Source organism: Mytilus trossulus, chromosome 2, assembly GCF_036588685.1.
Source record: "Mytilus trossulus isolate FHL-02 chromosome 2, PNRI_Mtr1.1.1.hap1, whole genome shotgun sequence".
Taxonomy (NCBI): domain Eukaryota; kingdom Metazoa; phylum Mollusca; class Bivalvia; order Mytilida; family Mytilidae; genus Mytilus; species Mytilus trossulus.
This window is the reverse complement of record NC_086374.1, coordinates 66711990-66732447: the sequence shown is the minus strand read 5'-3', so window position 1 is coordinate 66732447 and position 20458 is coordinate 66711990. Positions and strand designations below refer to the sequence as shown.

At 32.4% G+C, this 20458-nt stretch overlaps 1 protein-coding gene across 1 annotated transcript; it reads left to right on the top strand.

Annotated features, from left to right (window-relative positions):
• The first annotated feature begins 3807 nt into the window (after positions 1-3807).
• Positions 3808-20012, top strand: LOC134707832 (nuclear receptor subfamily 2 group E member 1-like). Its single transcript, XM_063567908.1, has 7 exons — positions 3808-4040; positions 9099-9341; positions 13505-13613; positions 16583-16959; positions 18253-18627; positions 18903-19073; positions 19639-20012. Exons 1-7 carry the CDS (start codon positions 3992-3994, stop codon positions 19878-19880), a joined length of 1566 nt encoding a protein of 521 aa, XP_063423978.1. The 5' UTR covers positions 3808-3991; the 3' UTR covers positions 19881-20012.
• Positions 20013-20458: the final 446 nt, after the last annotated feature.

The window sequence follows — 20458 nt, the reverse complement described above, 5'->3', positions numbered from 1 at the left end:
TCAGCTGCCACTATATGTAATGCTAAAATTGAAAGAAAAAAAAATTGTTTTCGACTTATCGCGAAAAAAAAGTTTGTCTGGAAAAAAATCCATACCCCCCCCCCCCCCCCCCCACGAATTTTAATCATAAAAAAAGCATTCATTTCTCGACAAAAATCTCGGAGATAAATTTGAGAATAACAATTTGTATCATAAATCGATTTTTTTTCCAATTGAGTATTTCAAGTCAATCTTCGTTAGAGAAGGGGTCGGATAGGATCGTATAGCATAGCTAGTGCAAATGAAAAAGAATATTTAGTATGAATATATTCTCTTTTTTTAAATATCCAAATAATTCATAGAAATCATAAAAAAAAAAATCTCCCATCTTATGTGTTCCTGATAAAGGCAACTTTTTATGAAACATTGTTAGTGTATGAAAATCGGTATCATCAGATAATGTAATAAATATGTCGGGAAATTATTTTTAAAAAGGGGACAATACTGCTATACTCACCAAGAGAACGTGTAACCTTTGCATTTATAAACATGCTTCACTAAAATTCGTAATGATTCCGCCTACTTTAGCTGTTGTCCATGTTTTCTGTGTGATACCATTTGGCTGCTCGACAACGACGGAATTTATAATCACTATGACTCTCATTTGCGACAATAGTCACAGGCCCGACGAAAATGAAGAAAAAAATAAAAATGTTCATCAAGACACCATCTTTTGATCGTAAGAAGCTTCTGTCCAAGTATGGTAAAAATCCAGGATGGTTTATGAATCTAATAAATGTTTCATAAACCTTTTTAACTGCAGACTGTATATATGTAATGTTAACTGAAAGAATAAAACTAAGTCCATTTATAGGTAAAATACGGATAAACAGGATTTTTTTTATACAAAATATGCTTCTGGATTCTATCTTATGATGATAAACAGGATTCTGTCCAAGTTTGGTAAAGATACAGGATAGTTTTAGAAAGTTATTTATATTTCAAAAACTTTAACCACAGAGTGAATATTTTTGGACGATGCCGCCGACATGGACTACGTCGACAACGGAATATAGGATCGCTATGTCTCGCTTTCGCGACAAAAGTGAGATAGGCTCGACAAAAACTATCAATTTTAAAAGTTGGCCATGTCCGGTGTCCTATAGCCATTCTTCCCCCATGCCAAAATTTCCGGGGGGAAACACTGGATCGATCCAATATTTCCCCCCGGAAAAATTGGCATGATCCTACTTTTCCCCCTCAGCGTTATAAGGGGAAAACTAGGATCAGGCCAATTTTTCCCCCGTAAGTAGCATAATAAGCTAAATTTTCCGCCTTGTAATATAACGTCGGCGACGTCACGATAAGATTTTTTAAATGATAGTTACTTTTTTCAGCTTATAGTTACCAAAGCTTCATCGTGTGAATATACATTTGATATTTATTTATATGTGTTTTTCTATGTTGTGATGTTAAACTATTGTTTCAGAAAAAGGGAGAAGGTTTTGTACCATTAAAACGTTTAACCCCGCTGCAAATGTTTGCACCTGTCCTAAGTCAGAAATCTTATGAACAGTAGTTGTCGTTTGTTTATGTAATTTATACGTGTTTCTCGTTTCTCGTTTTTTTTTTATATAACTTAGACATTTGGTTTTCCCGTTTGAATGGTTTTACACTAGTAATTTTGGGGCCCTTTATAGCTTGTTGTTCGGTATGAGCCAAGACTCCGTGTTGAAGGCCTATTGTGGTTTACTTTTATAAATTGTTATTTGGATGGGGAGTTGTCTCATTGTCACTCATATCACATCTTCCTATATCTACATACATGTTATATATTTATTCACACGAAGCACATTCTGATCACATCCATTCTCTTTCGTGGACCCTTGGTATCATTCAAATAAATACAATTACTTTAACCACTTCTGGTCAGTCAGTAGTTTTTTCCTTGCATGCGGACATATAGACAGTCATTTAAAAATGTAAAAAGACTAGGGGACATAAAGAAAGACTGTTGAACAGAAAGATAGACTTGTTGACTCATAGACAGATTGATAAACCTGTAGACAGATTTGCGTAAATGTAACTGAACAACAAATTTGTATATTTATAAATAAATCTAATTCTGACACTGTTCGGTTTAATTTCCAGACTCTATATAAACATAGTGAAATCTATGATGGGGGAAAGATTGGCATGGGGGAAAAGTTACTATATGTATACGTATTGTCAACTTTCCGCAGGGAAGAATGACAATGATCCAAAATTTCCCCGGGGGAAAGATTGGCTCATGCCAGTCTTTCCCTCGGGGGAAAAACTGGCATGGGGGAAGAATGACTATATAACACCGGTATATCATATTATTCAGTTATTCAGTTCTGAGTCAAATATTGAAAGTTGCCAAACAAAAATCGATTTTAAAATTTTCAGCAATCTCATAAAATCCATTATATTAATTGGATTTAATACTCAAACCTTAAAGTATACAAAAGTGAAACTTATCGTTCATTATAATTTTCAATGTATATATAATATATATGTTGTGTACAAGATGCAAGTTTGTGCAAATTATTTGTAAAAAATACCTTTTTGCACCAGGTACTAAAAGTTTATCTCCTAAAATGTATCAATTTACTGTCTTTAAGTTTAATTTAAATTTACATATTTCAACCCAAAAATTAGTGCTATTCTCCTTGTTTTAAAACAGGAAATAAGGATATCTTAAAGGTTTAAATTCTATTTCCATTTCTCTCCTTATACCAAAATCAAGTCTGTGTTCTTGTAATTTTTTTTTGTATCGATGTAATTGTTCAGTATTAAACTGTATCATGTACAGTCATGGAAATATGAAGAAATTGTATGCGAAACAAAAAACTGTTTGCAGTATCCATTTGTGTTAAGTGGTTCATAAAACACTGATAACTTGTACAAAAATCTGTTCAAATTATAAATTTTTAAACATTTCAATCAGTACACAACATATATATTGCTATTTTTAAAAAATAATCATAAAATTAAACCTAAGATGCATAAGTAATTCAAACAACAGAAAGTTCACTTTTTTTGGTCTTTTTCTAGTTTACCAATAAAAATGCGTTGTTTTTTTAATTTCCATGCCTTTTTCTTATATTTTTTATTAAGAATTTGTTTTTCAACTTATAAAAGCATATCTTAATTTATAAAAAAACTTTGGACCTTCCGAATAGTATTTTTAAATGAAAATATTAAATAAATATTATTTAAATATTATCGTAAACATTTTTTTTAGTAGAACGATAGTATTTTAAAATCACTTCCAAAGTTTCACATTCATGAAACGCAACGTTTGGTTAAAACGTTTAAATTAAAACATAAAATGTTAACAATTATCAAATATGTTATGAGTTTAAATTGACTAAAGCATAGGCACACGAGTCGGTTGTGGAAAGTGATTGAATAAAAAAAAAAAACACACAAAAAACACAACGCGGCATGCATCTTTTATGTACTAATGTACGTCCATGCTAGGCAACAAATACTCCAAAAATATGTGTTATAACAGAAAGTTGACCAATTAAGCTGATCCACAATGAGGGATAATCCTTTTTATAAAAACGAATACAACACATAGAAGTCGAAGGATTAAGCCGTCATCTATTATTCGCTCAAATATTAAATACATTAAGTAGTTTATTTGTCAATAATCATGTAATATAGTAAAATTATTGCATAAAAATATTTAAAAATGAATAAACGCTAATTATCTGTCAATACCTCTAAGAGCTCAGATTAAAAAAATATCCAGTGGACACATCCCTCTTCATAGTTTTCCCAAAGATTAACCAATCACCGTTCGCTCTCGAGTCATCTTCTGCTCAAGCAGCACGTGACAAGTCACAACCGATTGTCTCCACACACACGCACACCTGAACTCTAAAGATAATAGTGTGACACCAACTCATCTAATGACACTGATTTCTCAACTGCTCCATGGTGCCTGGAAGAGAGGATAAATTTTATTTGTTGCCACATTATGAGCGCCACTTTGCCGCCTCCACCGGAACTTCATAGCTTTAATTCAAGTGAGTAAAATTATTATTTCGTATATATATTTTCGGGTTTTATTTATATATACCTATAAATGAAATGTACTTCTACATTTTACATATAGGATACCATGACAATATTTTTTGTTTTATAGTATCATAAGTAAAAAAAAAAGTATATATGTTGTAAAACTAATTCATCATGTTGTTGCGGGAAAATATACAACTTTGTTGTATTTGTTGGAATTGCTACTTTTAGAAACGGCTGTCTTCGTATACTAAAATATATTTAAGAAAGCATGGCTTATTTGCGACAGTACCATTATGATATATTCCTTTTGTATTGACTTTACAATTATAAAGCTACATTTTTTGGCAACTTCACATGCAGTAAATTCACTAAAGATGCTTAGTCTCAGAACTCCGTTATTACACTGTACATACTAACTCGTAGACCTTGTTATGATACACCACCATAAGTCTTCAGGTTCTAAGTTATTTTAAACATATTATCATTACTTGTGAACCTCTATGTGTTTTTCATATTTATTTTTAGTCTATTTTACCTCTTTGTTTTACATGCGGTATCTAAACTTGTATAGATTAGACCGTTGGTGTTCCCGTTTGAATGGTTTTACACTAGTAATTTTGGGGCCCTTTATAGCTTGTTGTTCGGTGTGAGCCAAGGCTCCGTGTTGAAGGCCGTACTTTAACCTATAATGGTTTACTTTTTAAATTGTTATTTGGATGGAGAGTTGTCTCATTGGCACTCACACCACATCTTCCTATATCTATTGTAGACCTCTTTGTTGTACAGTGCCATGACTTATGGACTTCTTTATATTTTCTTTAAATTGAAGGTTGCTACCTCGACTTACAAACTAGTTTTCTGAATTTAATTGTTTTGTTCCTTAGTTTCAAGAAAAAATGTAAAGAAAAGTCTAGTAATTGCAACTATATTCGTCCGTGAAATAACGAGAATGTGTTTTACACGGAATTAATAATCATTTGATTGTTTTGTTTATATGTAAACAAAAGAAGGGAAAATTGGACCATGATTGATATACAAAGACCGTAAATCAATCAAGCATGTAATTGCGGTCAACGGTCGAATGAAACGGACAACTCTATTGTGGTGTCAATTCCGAGTAATCAATTGAGACAAACTCAGTTAACTGCACGGGGGAAAATCCCGCCAGAGAAATTATCCGTATTCTTGTTTAACAATTATTATAATCATTTGTTTCTTGTGTCATAATAAACATACTGCACGTCCCCACATTTTTACTTGGAAAACTAGATATGTTTCTAAGACAGACGGACAGACAGAGGATAAAAAACAATATTCTATATATACGGAACTTTGTTCCGTGGGTACAACTTATGTATATATATATATACGCATCATACAGGTGAAATTGGTTACAAGTTCTTGGAACTAGTAGTATAACTTCGCTATACACGTAATTCGTGATATTGATATATCGAATTTGATGAAAGGGAAACATTGAGAACTAGGAAAAATATTTGGCCAATGAATTAATGCATATAAGTTACGTATGTGCCTGTCCACTGAGTCAGGAGCCTGTAATTCAGGGGTTGTCGTTTGTTTATTTGTTACCTATTTGGTTTTTGTTCATTTTTTTTAATATAAATAAGGCCGTTAGTTTTCTCGTTTGAATTGTTTTACATTGTCATATCAGGGCCTTATATTAATTCGACCTGTTGATACTAGTTTATAATGCTTTTTTGTTATTTTTTATTTATATGGATCTTGTCTGTACACCAGCTTTGATTATTTGTAATATCTTCAATTTTTCACTTATTCTTACAACATTTGTATAAACTTCAAGATTATAAAAAAACCGTTTTTTTCTAAAGTGAACATTGATTGGTTAAATATTTCTCAGTGTGTTTGAATTTGTTTGTTAGCTTTTTGGTCATGAATGTTTGTCTCTAATATTTAGTTAACTGTGCATTTGTATTCAGATATCGCAGATCAAATTTATTCGTTCATTGTGTAATCATACGTTTTTTGATTGAGTTAAGTCTGCCAATTGATATTTTATCGTATGTTTTCTATGTTGTGATGTTATGCTATTGTTTCAGAAAAAGGGAGAAGGTTTGGATCCATTAAAACGTTTAATCCCGCTGCAAATGTTTGCACCTGTCCTACGTCAGGAATCTGATGTACAGTAGTTGTCGTTTGTTTATGTAATATATACGTGTTCCTCGTTTCTCGTTTTGTTTATATAGATTAGACCGTTGGTTTTCCCGTTTGAATGGTTTTACACTAGTAATTTTGGGGCCCTTTATAGCTTGTTGTTCGGTGTGAGCCAAGGCTCCGTGTTGAAGGCCGTACTTTAACCTATAATGGTTTACTTTTTAAATTGTTATTTTGATTGGGATTGTCTCATTGGCACTCACACCACATCTTCCTATATCTACTTATATAGTTGACTATGCGGTATGGGCTATGCTCATTGTTAGTTTAAACATTTTTTATTGTCCAAAAACATTAACAATAGGATTAGACACAAGTTTTGCAACTTAGAACGTCTTCTCCATTACATACAAATAATAAATATCCGAACAAAAATGAAATACATAATAATAACATCATAAACAATATTAATATGAAGACATGAAATTAACGAGAATTTAAACGACATGGCTCATCTATTTCTAAAAGTCGAGTTGACCGTAAATTTTTATGATAGACCTACCTGGTAGGTTGTTTTAATCTTGGAATAAATATTCCCTCGAAAGGAAAGTTTTTACTGTATTTTAAACAAATAAGTTAAATTGTTGTTGTCAACTGATGAATTATATACTAAAATCAAATTGATGATCCATGTCTTAGGAAAAAATGAACAATTTCATTCGAAGTCAACAAAAAGTAATTACATTGTTATTGGTATATATTTAACCATAATGTCTATAAACTATGAAAAGCGATTGGTCTCTTTAATATAATTCTACACTTTTATAAAAATTAGCCTGTTTATGTTAATAGTAAACAAAGCATTGCCGTACATTAAATTTTCAAAGTCGGTAGGTATATTTTCTTTTCTAAGTTCAAAAAATAAGGTATTCCTTTGCACTGTATAATTTTTACGCGAGAGGAAATAATGTTGGGCATTTTCGTATAAATAACCACATTGACACATTGCGTTAGTTTTAATATTTGCGTGATAAAGATCCATGTTCAGGGCACTGCATTTGTTTCTTAATCAGTCAGTCCGTCACCCTATGAGGCAAAATTTCAAGAAAAAGTCAACATGGCGCATCTAATCGTTTCACACCTTTGGTATGATCCTCGATCATAGGTAATCTCTTTCTATACCTTACAATATTTGGTAATGGAATCAGACTTTATAAATCGGATTACATTTTAAAGTGTATATAATGTACAGGAAGCAGTAGTAGTATATAGTTGTTCCAAGAGCAAGTTATAGCATGAAAAATGTTATGCAAAAAGTTGTTGTAGCCTTTTGAGCAGTCATATTTTCTATATAAAAACGGTATAAACACAAATCTGATTTTTTTCCTGGTTTCAAAGGATTTTAGCACATTTGCTTAACTCGACTGGTTTTCTTATAAAGGAAAAACGATGATAAACATAAATTTATAATTTATAAAACATTTAACAGACCTATACAAAAACCAATTGCACGAGTTGCTTAATCTATTTTTATCTGTGTTTATGTTTACATCGCTTATATGGTCATAGAAGGTCAACTCGATAGTTAATTAGGTAGATGGCGTCTTGGCTAAAATTATTACGAAACGAAGCTTCATCTTATTGAGACCATGTCCTGTAAATGGTTTATTTTATACTTTTGATAGTTTGGGAAAATGTTTTACATTGTTATAAATAGAATATTAGAATTTGAATCAAATAGGTGAACATAGTTGGCAGCTAGTGCCCCTTTAATATTATAAAAAAAAATCAATGTTGGGTTGATATTAAACCACTGATATGAAATATTACAGCTACATACCAAAAGTCATACATTCTTTTTCGTTAATCAGATTATATTAACAAGAGATTAAGGAGTCGAATTGTGTGTAATATTGGTTATTTCTATGTAACGATCATTAAGTGTTCTCTGTCTATGAAATTATTAATAATTATTTGTCGAAACTTGAATTTAGATAATCCGACTAAGGGTTTGGAACTTTTTATGTTAGTCGTAAACTATTGTTTAGATTTGATATATTTTGTTTGTTTTACATTTTCAAATCATTTTGAATGATAATAGTTTCTTATGTTAAAAACGTCATAGAACCTGGGAACAGTATATATATGTTCCTGATAGAACATACAATGGCTATTGATATTTGGAGATATCAATTAATGCTGAGTTCACAAGTAATTCGAATTCGATTCGCATTAACAAATTCGAATTAGTTTAATTCACATTCGAAACTATTTACGTCCTAACGTCAATTTTAATTTCGAATTACAATGCGCGCGTGAAATTCGCTTAATAACATCCACACGACATTAACTTTTAATTCGTTTTAACAAAAACGTATTTCTTATTCGAATAAAAAAAAGAGTATGTGAACGAGATAAGCGAATTCGATTCGCATTCGATTCGGATTCAGTTCGAATTACAGGTACGCATGAACGAGGTATTACTTTTCAGATTACGCCTATTTGTTATAAAATTCAGAGAATTATTAAATCAAAGTATTTTTGAATTAGAGACTTTCTATAGTCAGTACATAGAGCAATTCTTTAATCACATTTTTATAATCGGTATTGTTTTACTTTATTCTTTAATTTACCACAGCTATTCGTTTTACTTCTTCATTCCATTATTTTTCAGATTCTTTGATTATTTACTATTCTTAAAATTGTATTTATCCAGCAAGCACGCGAAAAAAAAATATTAGTTGCCTCCCAGTGAGAATAGTGTACCAAAAGGAGCATAGGGCCTGAAAACTGTTCATTTGTGTTTTGATCTCGTATGAAGTAGAATGATTTTTTTCGACACATTAATATGGTCCAGGCGTGGTCGGATAAAGTACAATTTCTCTAATAAAACATATAAAGTTTGATATATTATTATTTTCTTTTTCTAGACAATGGACATTTGAGCAGGAAACCCGAATCTCTGTGTCGCGTATGCGGCGACAAGGCTTCCGGTAAACATTATGGCGTCTTGAGTTGTGATGGCTGTCGTGGTTTCTTCAAGAGAAGCATTCGACGAAATCTTGATTATGTTTGTAAAGAGAATAGCCAATGCATTGTAGATGTTGCTAGGAGAAACCAGTGTCAGGCTTGTCGTTTCAAGAAATGTCTTGAAGTTAAGATGAATAAGGATGGTAAGTAAACAAATTAAAAATTCAAGAGCAATTACACTTTTTGGTATCCAGATTTTTTTTTTTTATGTAATTCGTTACCAATACATGTGTGCGTAAAATTCTTTGTACGGTTGCACGGCACATTTACCTCGAGTAAACACATATATACTCCATTTAATTATATAAATATTATTTTGAAATGAAATAATAACTTATCAGTCACCAATGATTAAAATGATTTCGTTTTTATTTTGTAATGTTAAAAAACCCACAAAACCAATCTGACTTACTAACAAGACCACCTTTATTCTGATTGATTAATGTGTCGTTGTTTGCTTAATGTCCAGTGGCTTATATGTTATGCATATTCAGGATTACAGAGCTTAGCGATCTCCTGGCACGCGGTCAGTGACTGATATATGTTTTGGAGTTTAGTGTGACTTTCTTTTTCACTGAATTAAAACACAATTTTATTTAGGGGCCTGCGGTATTTTCTCGCTGCGTTGAAGACCCATTGGTTGCATGCGACAGATGTCTGCTCTTTGGTCGGGTTGTTTTCTGCCCTTTGGTCGGGTTGTAGTCTCTTTGACATATTCCTCATTTCCTTTCTTAATCTTATTTATATAATAAGTTGTTTTGTCCTTTTAAAATTGGTGTTTAACACGGAGATTTTGGAGCCCCAGTTTGATAGTTAAATTACAAAATATCTTGAAAATTTTCAGCATATAGTCATATGATACGGATTATTTGGCTATATGTTAAAGATTCTTTTATGTTGTTGACATTTCAATGTCATTTCTGATTTTTTGTTGTAAGATAACTGTTTTCTTGAGATCGCTTAATATAAATATAGGCTAAAATTAGCTAATTTGTCTTCATTCAGCCGGGTTGCAGTGCCACCTCATGCAAGTTTAAATATAATTTAAACAGTTTATATATGGTTCGTTGTAATACGACAAATTAAGAGATTCATTTTCTGATGAGTGGTTTTCAAATCTTACCAACTCAGAAGACATACTATCATATTTTTATTAAGTAAACATGTTGTGATCTGGTACTAGATCGTATTACAAACACGTTCAATAAACCATGCACCTTCCCAATCCTGCTCTATTACAATGCAAACACGTTGTGAGAAAATTACAGGTGAACAGATTTCCAAACTAGTCATTACAGTAATTAGTTAAATAGTTCTTTAGATATTAAATGCAGTCGTGATCAAATGAAGAGTTTACTTTGCTCTTACAATCGGAAACTGAAATGAACATTCTGTTCTTGATGAAGAAACTGATCTGAAATCGAAGCATTGAGCTTTTTGTTAAATTAGTGTACAAATCTATTAATACTGACCCGTACCAACACTTTCCTTCTCTGAAAAAATCTAACGTTTTTGACTGGCACGGTCTGAATTGAAAGTTTGATGCTTCAGTCGTGCAAGGAAAATGGTTGTAAAAGAAATTAATCCCTCCTACCTTGAAGGATGTCTGGTAGGGCTTATAGTTTGGCCTTACATTTGAAGTTCATCTAACGAATGATTTTTTTTTCATTTTTAAGACTTTAGTGTCTAATTCAGTCAATTCAATTAGTTTGTGGGAAAGATTTCAACTGATTTATTTGGTACTTAAAGACTCTTAAATTCAACCTCAACTTGAATTGAGAGTTGTCTCATTGGCACTCGTAATACATCTTATTACTTATATCAAATATAAAAAGCCTCAAAAATGCCATCTATAATACTAAAATTACGAGGTCCAATTTGTCAGCCGTCATCACGTAAAAACGACGAATCTAAGAATTCAACTTTATATATAACTGATATAGTACAAAGGTGTAGATTAAAAATTACACCACTCCAGGCCCTTTTGTTTTCCACGTAATTAATATTGCCAATAATTAAGAAGTTCCGGGTCGAGTCCGATACCGATACCAATAGTATATTCATCTGTTACCTATTACCCTTATCTGTACGTTCCGTATTTGACAGGCGCACCACCAGACGATGTATTCAGGATATGCTATATACACGGGTCATAATCACAGGGTTGACACTACTAAATTGTCAAATTGTTACCTATTGTAGTATTTTAATCAGTAAGACTTTACAAGATACCAATACCAATACTAAAAATAAGGCATATAGGTACAGTTTTCAATTTGTTAGCGGGTATGACGTAAAACAGCGAATCAAAGAATTCAACTTTATTTATAACTAATATAGGACAATGCTGCTGATTAAAAAAATACCATCCCAGGACCTTTTGTTTTCCAAATAATTAATATTACCAATAATTGATAAGTTCCAGTTAGACGGGTTCAAACAGAAAAATTTGAAAGCAAAGAAAACTGTGATAACTATCTTATAATCGACATGACTTTATCAGATGACAATACTTATACAAAAATAAGTCTTGCGCATAGTTATATACTTTTATTCAGTCACGGACCCGCGATATCACGGGTGTGTACTAGTAAAACTTATCTTTGCGGTTTATTATAAATTATCAAAAATTTAAGTGGCCGATTTCATATTCAGTCTCAACCTTTATATATGTTATACATTATCATCAAATACAACATGTATTTTGAAAATAAAACTGTTCACACGTGCGGCCACTTCCATTTTCGACAAAACCTGTAAAAACAAATAAGCAAACCGACTTATTGTGAAGATTTTAATAATTTTGCATGCTACTAAAAAGGAACTGCCAGAACTTGCACGTATTAGTTTTTTGCTCTCTCTATACATTTTTGTTGGTGAACATGGAAGTATAGATTTCATATATATTTCATTTCGTTTGAAATGGATTTTTCTCATTTACTATCTGTCCTGTTTATCTTGTTATATTATTTGAAGTTAGAGTAAACATTCTTTAAATTCGGACGAGCAGGACGAGAGAGTTTAAAAGTATGTACATAGCACGAACGCAATTCCACCGTTATTGTAACTATAAACAATATACTTTGGTTTACTCCTCCCTAACTGATATATGCAAGTTGTTTTTATATTCATCGATTTTCGTGTTTAATTGGAATTCCTGATCTAGATTATACATTTTTCGATCTTGTTCAGATTGACAATACTTTTTTTATTATAATAATTGATAACCTGTACTTTTCATATAATCCTCTTGATGATTTTAAATAACGATCATTTGTCGGACACAAGATTACCCCTTCATCATGAATAACGGATTAACATCATATACATAGTTTGTCAACGATATTTTCAAGTACCCTCTTTTGACAGAAAAAGCTTGTTAATTGGTGATCTGTCATGCTCTATGCAAACACTTGTACCGACAAAGCTGAAACCACGCGTCTGTCATTGTGATAGTCGCGTGCCGTTTGAATCTTGAAACAAGTTGAAAACTTTCTCGATTTTATGTACTTGAAAGTAATACAAATCTACTTCAAAATTGATAAACAAATCTTCAAATTTGTTTCGGCCAACATAGAGTTTTGTTAGTTATCATTGGACTGAATAAGGTAAACGTTTTCACATCAATGAGAAGTGGATAACGTTTACGAATATAGAGAATAACCGACAGAATACAGGGCCCATAAAAAAAGAATAGAGAAAAAACGGAAATGAAAAAAAAAAAAAAAAAAAAAAAAAAAACCAACACAATAATAGGGTTCTTATATATAAAGAATTGAGAATAATAGGTAACATTTATAAAGAATAGAGAATTATGGCATAAAGAATAAAATAACAAAATACCAAAAATGAAGGACACCTCACACAGATCCCTGAACATGTTCTGAATGATAATCCCGATCAAAATGCTTCTTTTTTCACATTTTTTCCCTGGACCTATCTATGATCATCTATAGCTTTCTGTACGACACGAGGTTCGCTTATATTATGGATGACAAGGTTGTGTTATGCCATGACCTGATTGTTCACAATCATCATCCTCATCATTTGGTCTATGGTGAATAGTTGTCACATTGGCAATCATATAACATCTCCTTATTTTTTTTTTACATCAATGCTGTTACCTTACGCTGAGGGTTAAACATTGTTTGTTTCGGAGTTTAATGTGACGTTCATTTTCGCTGTTGTCTGTTCTTTGGTCGAGTTGATGTCTCCTTGACATATTCCCCATTTCCATTCTCAATTTTAATAGAAGGGTGACTATTTTTTACAACTTTGTGTGAACTATTTTTCTTTTTTGTTTTAGCTGTTCAGCATGAACGATCTCCAAGATGTTTCCAGTATAAAAGGGAAAATTTAGAGGATCACAGCCATAAAACTGGGTATCCATATGATTTCGATGAGTTCTTTGAAAGGTGTGTTACTATTGAAATACATTTAAAAAAAATGTTTGAAATGAAAATAAACATTCAAAACATTATTATGATGCAATCCCTAAGATATATTTGTACCGATTTGTAAAAGTCATTTGATATTTTAGAGTTATCTCCCGTATAATGTTGGTTATAAAATATATTCAATTTATCATTATCAGCTTCATTATCTGAAAAAAAACCCATGATATACAAAAAACAACATATCATTATCACAACATGTATACATGTTAATATTGATTCATTTATAGGGTCTTTGCATCGGAACTAAACACATGATTTATTAAAAAAAACAGTTGTTGGCATGACACGGGTTATGTTCTTCTCATATATGTTATGATGGTATGATACTAAACCCCTAACGGGAAGGATTGTGCCTGATATTCATATGATGAAATCATAATCTTTCAATTAGTTTAATTGAAGTCTGGAGCTGGCATGTCAGTTAACTGCTAGTAGTCTGCTGTTATTTATGTATAATTGTCATTTTGTTTATTTTCTTTGGTAACATCTTCTGACATCAGACTCGAACTTCTCTTGAATTGAATTTTAAATGTACGTATTGTTATGCGTTTACTTTTCTACATTGGCTAGAGGTATAGGGGGAGGGTTGAGATCTCATAAACATGTTTAACACCGACGCATTTTTGCGCCTGTCCCAAGTCAGGAGCCTCTGGCCTTTGTTAGTCTTGTACTATTTTAATTTTAGTTTCTTGTGTACAATTTGGAAATTAGTATGGCGTTCATTATCACTAAACTAGTATTTATTTGTTAAGGGGCCAGCTGAAGGACGACTCCGGTCGCGGGAATTTCTCATTACATTGAAGACCTGTTGGTGACCTTCTTCTGTTGTTTTTTTCTATGGTCCGACGGGTTGTTGTCTCTTTGATACATTCCCCATTTCCATCCTCAATTTTATGTACACATATGGTTGTACATTTTGTAATTTTTGGTGGCCTTTATATCTTGCTGTTCCGTGTGAGCCGAGGCTCCCTGTTAGAAGACCATACTTTGACCTATAATTTTTTACTTTTATAAATTGTGACTTGTGAATGGAGAGTAACTCTCATTGGCACTGATATAACATCTTCTTATATCTGTGTAGACATATAATTGAATTGCATTTCCAGAATCAATGCATTTGCCCAAACCACTACTAATTCCTTAAGAAGTATAGCCGATCAAAGGGTATATAGCATCTATTGGATAGTAGTTTGAGTTTATTTTTTCTGAGTTTCATAATTATGTTCCGTTCTACAATTTACTGTTGGACTTCCTGCTTTTTTTGTACCAGATTGCCCATCACATGGTTAATGGTAATTAACGTTACTTCTACAATAGTTGGCTGATTGTAGGATACATATATGTTTATTAATAATGTTTTCATATTTTTATTAGACTGCATCTATGAAAATATAAGGGAGCTACCATTTGATTTTTATGGGGCGGGGGATGAAAAATTTTGTCCTGCTTTTTTTTTCAGTTGTAATCTCTGTCCTGCCTTTTTGTTTTCACCCTAACTGGTCCTGCATTTTTTTTTGTTAGTTTATCCTGACATTTTTTACATAAATTGTCATCCTGACTTTTTTTTTTTGCAAATGTCTCATCCTGCCTTTTTTTTTTACTCAAAACTCCTGTCCTGCCTATTTTTTTAAAATTTCATCCTAGCCCCCCATAAAAATCAAATGGTAGCTCCCTAAATGCTATATTCACCAGCCTTTCAATATTCAATTAGAAGTATGTTGTTGGTACATGCTAATACATGGTGTAGAGAAAATTAAAAATGTCGACAAATTGCAAATTATTCAACTCATTCAACACTTCAGTTTCATCATGTTTATAGCTCGGGTTTTCAATTTGATAGCTTTATGATCACCATTTGAAAATGCCTTTTGTCAGACCTATTACTTATAATTTACATGTATCAGATGATTACACAAAGAAATAACTATATATAATACCTGCAAACTGTTACATAATTCTACCATTGTAAAATATTCTATCCGTTCTAAACTAGGGCATAGCCTATCAAATTATGACTGAAAACTACGTTATGACACACATTTAAAATTGAGAATGGAAATGGGGAATGTGTCAAAGAGACAACAACCCGACCAAATAAAAAAACAACAGCAGGTCACCAACAGGTCTTCAATGTAGCGAGACATTCCCGCACCCGGAGGCGTCCTTCAGCTGGTCCCTAAACAAATATATACTAGTTCAGTGATAATGAACGCCATACTAATTTCCAAATTGTACACAAGAAACTAAAATTAAAATAATACAAGACTAACAAAGGCCAGAGGCTCCTGACTTGGGACAGGCGCAAAAATGCGGCGGGGTTAAACATGTTTGTGAGATATCAACCCTCCCCCTATACCTCTAACCAATGTAGAAAAGTAAACGCATAACAATACGCACATTAAAATTCAGTTCAAGAGAAGTCCGAGTCTGATGTCAGAAGATGTAACAAAAGAAAATAAACAAAATGACAATAATACATAAATAACAACAGACTACTAGCAGTAAACTGACATGCCAGCTCCAGACTTCAATTAAACTGACTGAAAGATTATGATTTCATCATATGAACATCAGGCACAATCCTTCCCGTTAGGGGTTTAGTATTTGCTTGAATGTGGCAGCTGCGTTTGTCTACAAACAGTTTTGTAAATGAAGCCAAACGTTTAACTTAATTCTCATTTGTATCCCTTACACTATTAATTTGTAACGTTATTACATGTAAGTTTTGTCATTATTTTTATCTTATCATGAGCTTGAGTTATGAATAAACCTAGATGGGGAGGGGTTATTTCGATAAAAAGCAAAACGTTTTTGCATGACTGGTGCTTTGTAGCCCTTGTTTTGAAAGAAGGGTGATTCCCTACATTGTTGTTGCAAGTTCCTTAGATTATTACTTTTTATATGAAAATTTATGTTATTCTTTTCAGCCGTCAATATCACCATTATCCACCATTTAATGCTAATTTGAGGGTACCAGAGTTTCCAACGTACAGACCGAGCCCTGTTTATCCTCCCGCATTCGCCCTCCAGTATCAGCACGATCAACGTCGACACCATGCTTTACAGTCTCACTTTTCTTCTTGCAATGTAAACATCGATGTTCGTACAAAATACAGCCACTTTAACAGCGATGGTAGCAGCAATGCCTCCACCAACAGTTCTCCGACGCAGCCACCGATGGTTCACACTAGCAGATGTTCAACGCCATCAGATAACGCAAATGATAAAATTGACAGGACTGACACTAAAAGTGAAAGAACGACGCCATCACCGGAACCGGCTTCTACTTCCTCATCAGAAAATGGTAAGTATACACACTATATAGGTTATGAGTTGAAGGTCATTACTTGGTGTAAACAGAGTTCTGTAAATTCTTTTTTCCCCAGGTTGTCCTTGAAAAAATCTGCTGGTCCTCACTATTATTTTTCATGAAAAATACAAAAAATATGCCGATCTATTGCTTAATTTTGATACTACTGTGTGAGAACTCTCCAATTTATAAAGATCGTTAATAGAAGCGTTTAAAAGACATGTGTTTATTGAGATACTTTATGTCACTCCGTTGAATAATTTTGATTACAAAGGCCTTCATTAAACAAATTCTTTATTTTAAACATATTTTATTGTTCCAAATAAATGTATTAGACACAAGTTTTTCAACTTAGTTCCGTCTTCGCCATAGTACGATCTTTGAGCTCCGTAAACAGTCACATATTATAGAAAATGATAAGGAACAAGTATACTCTGGAATAAGGGGGTTTAAAAATGCCACCATCTCACAGATATATTGACCTATTTAGATTGACCTTTACAGAATGTACCTCACTGCTTTTTTTTTTATCATATTAGTTCTTAACAATGGTACATAACAATAATTCAAATTCAAATATTTATTGCCATATAAACTTTAAACATTAAGTTTGTGACATACAAAATCATAAACAATATAACTATATTTTTATATATATACACATATATATACAACTCGTCTAAACATTAACCCAACAATGTTAGATCTGTAAATTTTGCTTTCACAAATTTTTGGTTCTTCCCAGTCGGCTCGCTGGGATTCGAACCCATGCTACTGTGAGATCGTGACACCAAATCGCCTGCACTGCAGCCTTCCCGCTAAACCACACGACCACCTGGGCTCTACGCAATCATTAATTTACAGAAAATATTCAGTGTCCCCTGTCCTCAATTCTAATGACCTTTTGATGTAGGACCCCAATTTATTTACTTGTGATGGTGTTGATGGATTGAGCATAGAAATCAACTTTTATTCATCAGATAAATCTTTTACAGAAATATATATTTAAATCCAAAGTGTTCAAAAAGTTATTTCTTAGTTCCATATTTAATTTACAATCTAATATAAAATGTTTTTCGTTTTCTAATGTTTTACATTTAAGGCATAATCTCTGCTCTCTAGGAATATTAGTATGTCTGCCTTTTTCTATATTTAAATTATGGTCACTAATTCTTAGTTTTGTTATTAATTGTCTATAAGCAAAGTTTGATGTTCTTAAATAGTCTTCAAAACATAAATTTTGTTTATGATTCTAATAATGTAAAGTTAATTTCTCAACACTTTCAGGTTCTCCAGCATCTGATAAAAGTAACAGTCCAAACGTCACATCATCTACAAGTCCAAAAAGTTCATCTGATGAGTCACCAAAACTTGCGCCAAGGGTACTTCCGTTCTCCCAAACATCATCAGCCTATCAGCAATCCATGCAGCAGCCAGTTCCAAAGTATACACAAGTTTCAATGACGTCAGACAATGCTTTGTTGGCCAACGATAACATTTACGAAACAGCGGCTAGACTACTTTTCATGTGTGTGAAATGGGCAAGAAGTATCCCATCATTCCTACAACTTCCCTTTAGGGATCAAGCTATACTTCTTGAGGAATCTTGGTGCGAATTATTTATTTTAAGTGCAGCACAATGGTCTTTGCCTATTGACATTGGTAAGTAAAATTGCATTTTTTCTGTCTTTAAAAGTATGATTGATGAAGTCGTTAATTCTTCAGAACAATTCTTATAGAAAATATCATTCATTACAAATAATATTTGCTGTCAGTGTGGCCAGATTCTCTAATCGACAATATTAAAGCTTTATATTGTGACGCAAATCTGATGAGTACTAGTATCAATATGCAGAATATAATTATGATAGTTATTGATAAGAATTAGATTCCTTCGTGAAGAAAGTAAAGGTATATTTATTTAAATAATTTTGTAGGGACACTTATGACAAACAATGGATATTCATTGGACGCAAATACTGGAGACAGGAGTTTCCTTATTGCAGCACAGCTGAGATTAGTCCAGGATATTATATCGAGACTGAACGCAAATCGTGTGGACACGACAGAATACGCATGCTTAAAGGCATTGGTTTTATTCAAACCGGGTATGTTCACAAATTCTCTGGATATTGAATTTCACTTATGCATTTTAACTGTTTTGCGAGTAATTTTAAAACACAAGTGTTTGTCTTACCTAAAGTCTACGATAATATTTATAGAAATACATTTATTACAGAATTGATTGCATCGCGGGTATGCTAATATTTTGTCCTTCCCCTCTCAGTCATTGGCTTTTGACGTTGAATATTTACATACTAGTAGTTTTAATTTTAAAGTTTGTTTAGACTTTTTTAATGGGAACCAATTATTTTAAGTATGCAGTTATATAAGCATAGAACATCTCATTTTGAATTTCATGGATGTAACTTGGTCCTATCACCTGTCTTTTTACTTTTGTATAGTTAGCTGTTAATATGTAAATGTTTGTGATTATGTCAACTAAATACCTATAGTTGTTAATGTTTGTGTCATTTTGGTCTTTTGTGGATAGTTGTCTTATCGGCAATCATACCACATCTTCTTTTTTATATTAATGTGAACGTTTTATGATAATTAAATGAATAAACAATAAGAACTGAAAAGATGACAGATAATATTTATTCTTTTCAGAAGCCCGTGGTATACGGGATTATTTTCAAATAGAACTACTACAAGACCAAGCGCAGTTGATGTTGAATGACTACATTTTGACAAACCAATCCCCTAACAAGTTTAGATTTGGAAAGCTGTTGTTACTGCTTCCGGTGCTACGAACTCTGAGTCCACGTGCCGTGGAAGACGTATTTTTCCGTCGAACAATCGGAAGTATTCCGATAGAAAGACTGTTATGTGACATGTTTAAGTCAAGTTAGACATGAACTTTACTTTGTTTGTTGATTTTGAACGTTCATGTTGTGTTTAGTGCGTGTGTTGTCATTATTTATTTTTGTCAGACCATGAAATATGTCTGCGTTAAAAACGATCATTAAAGTTGCTAAAAAGAATTCTCGGTATTTCATCATTTATACAGCATTATTTATTTTCTTTATACTTTTACTTTAACATTCCCGCATATACTGCTCAGTAAAAAACATGAAAGTAGTCTTGCATTGTGACTGTCTTTATGACAAGAATTATTAAACTAGAATAGTCCTAATCCTTAAATTACGATATTTTACATTCAGAACCTGCTATCACTTTCGTCATAAACTTTAGTAACAAACTACTTTTTTTTCTAAAATGTTATCATTTATTTACTGTTCTCTTCAATTTCGTACTTGTTTTGGTGTATTTAACTTTTTGTATTAGAGCGCTTTGGTGAGTCTATTTGTTACCGAAATGCACGTTTAGCGTACAAAAATTAAGTCCTGGTATACATGACCATTTTTTAACCATTATAGATTATGCAGTCGTTAAATAGGACTATTTGTTATATTCTTAAAGTTTATAA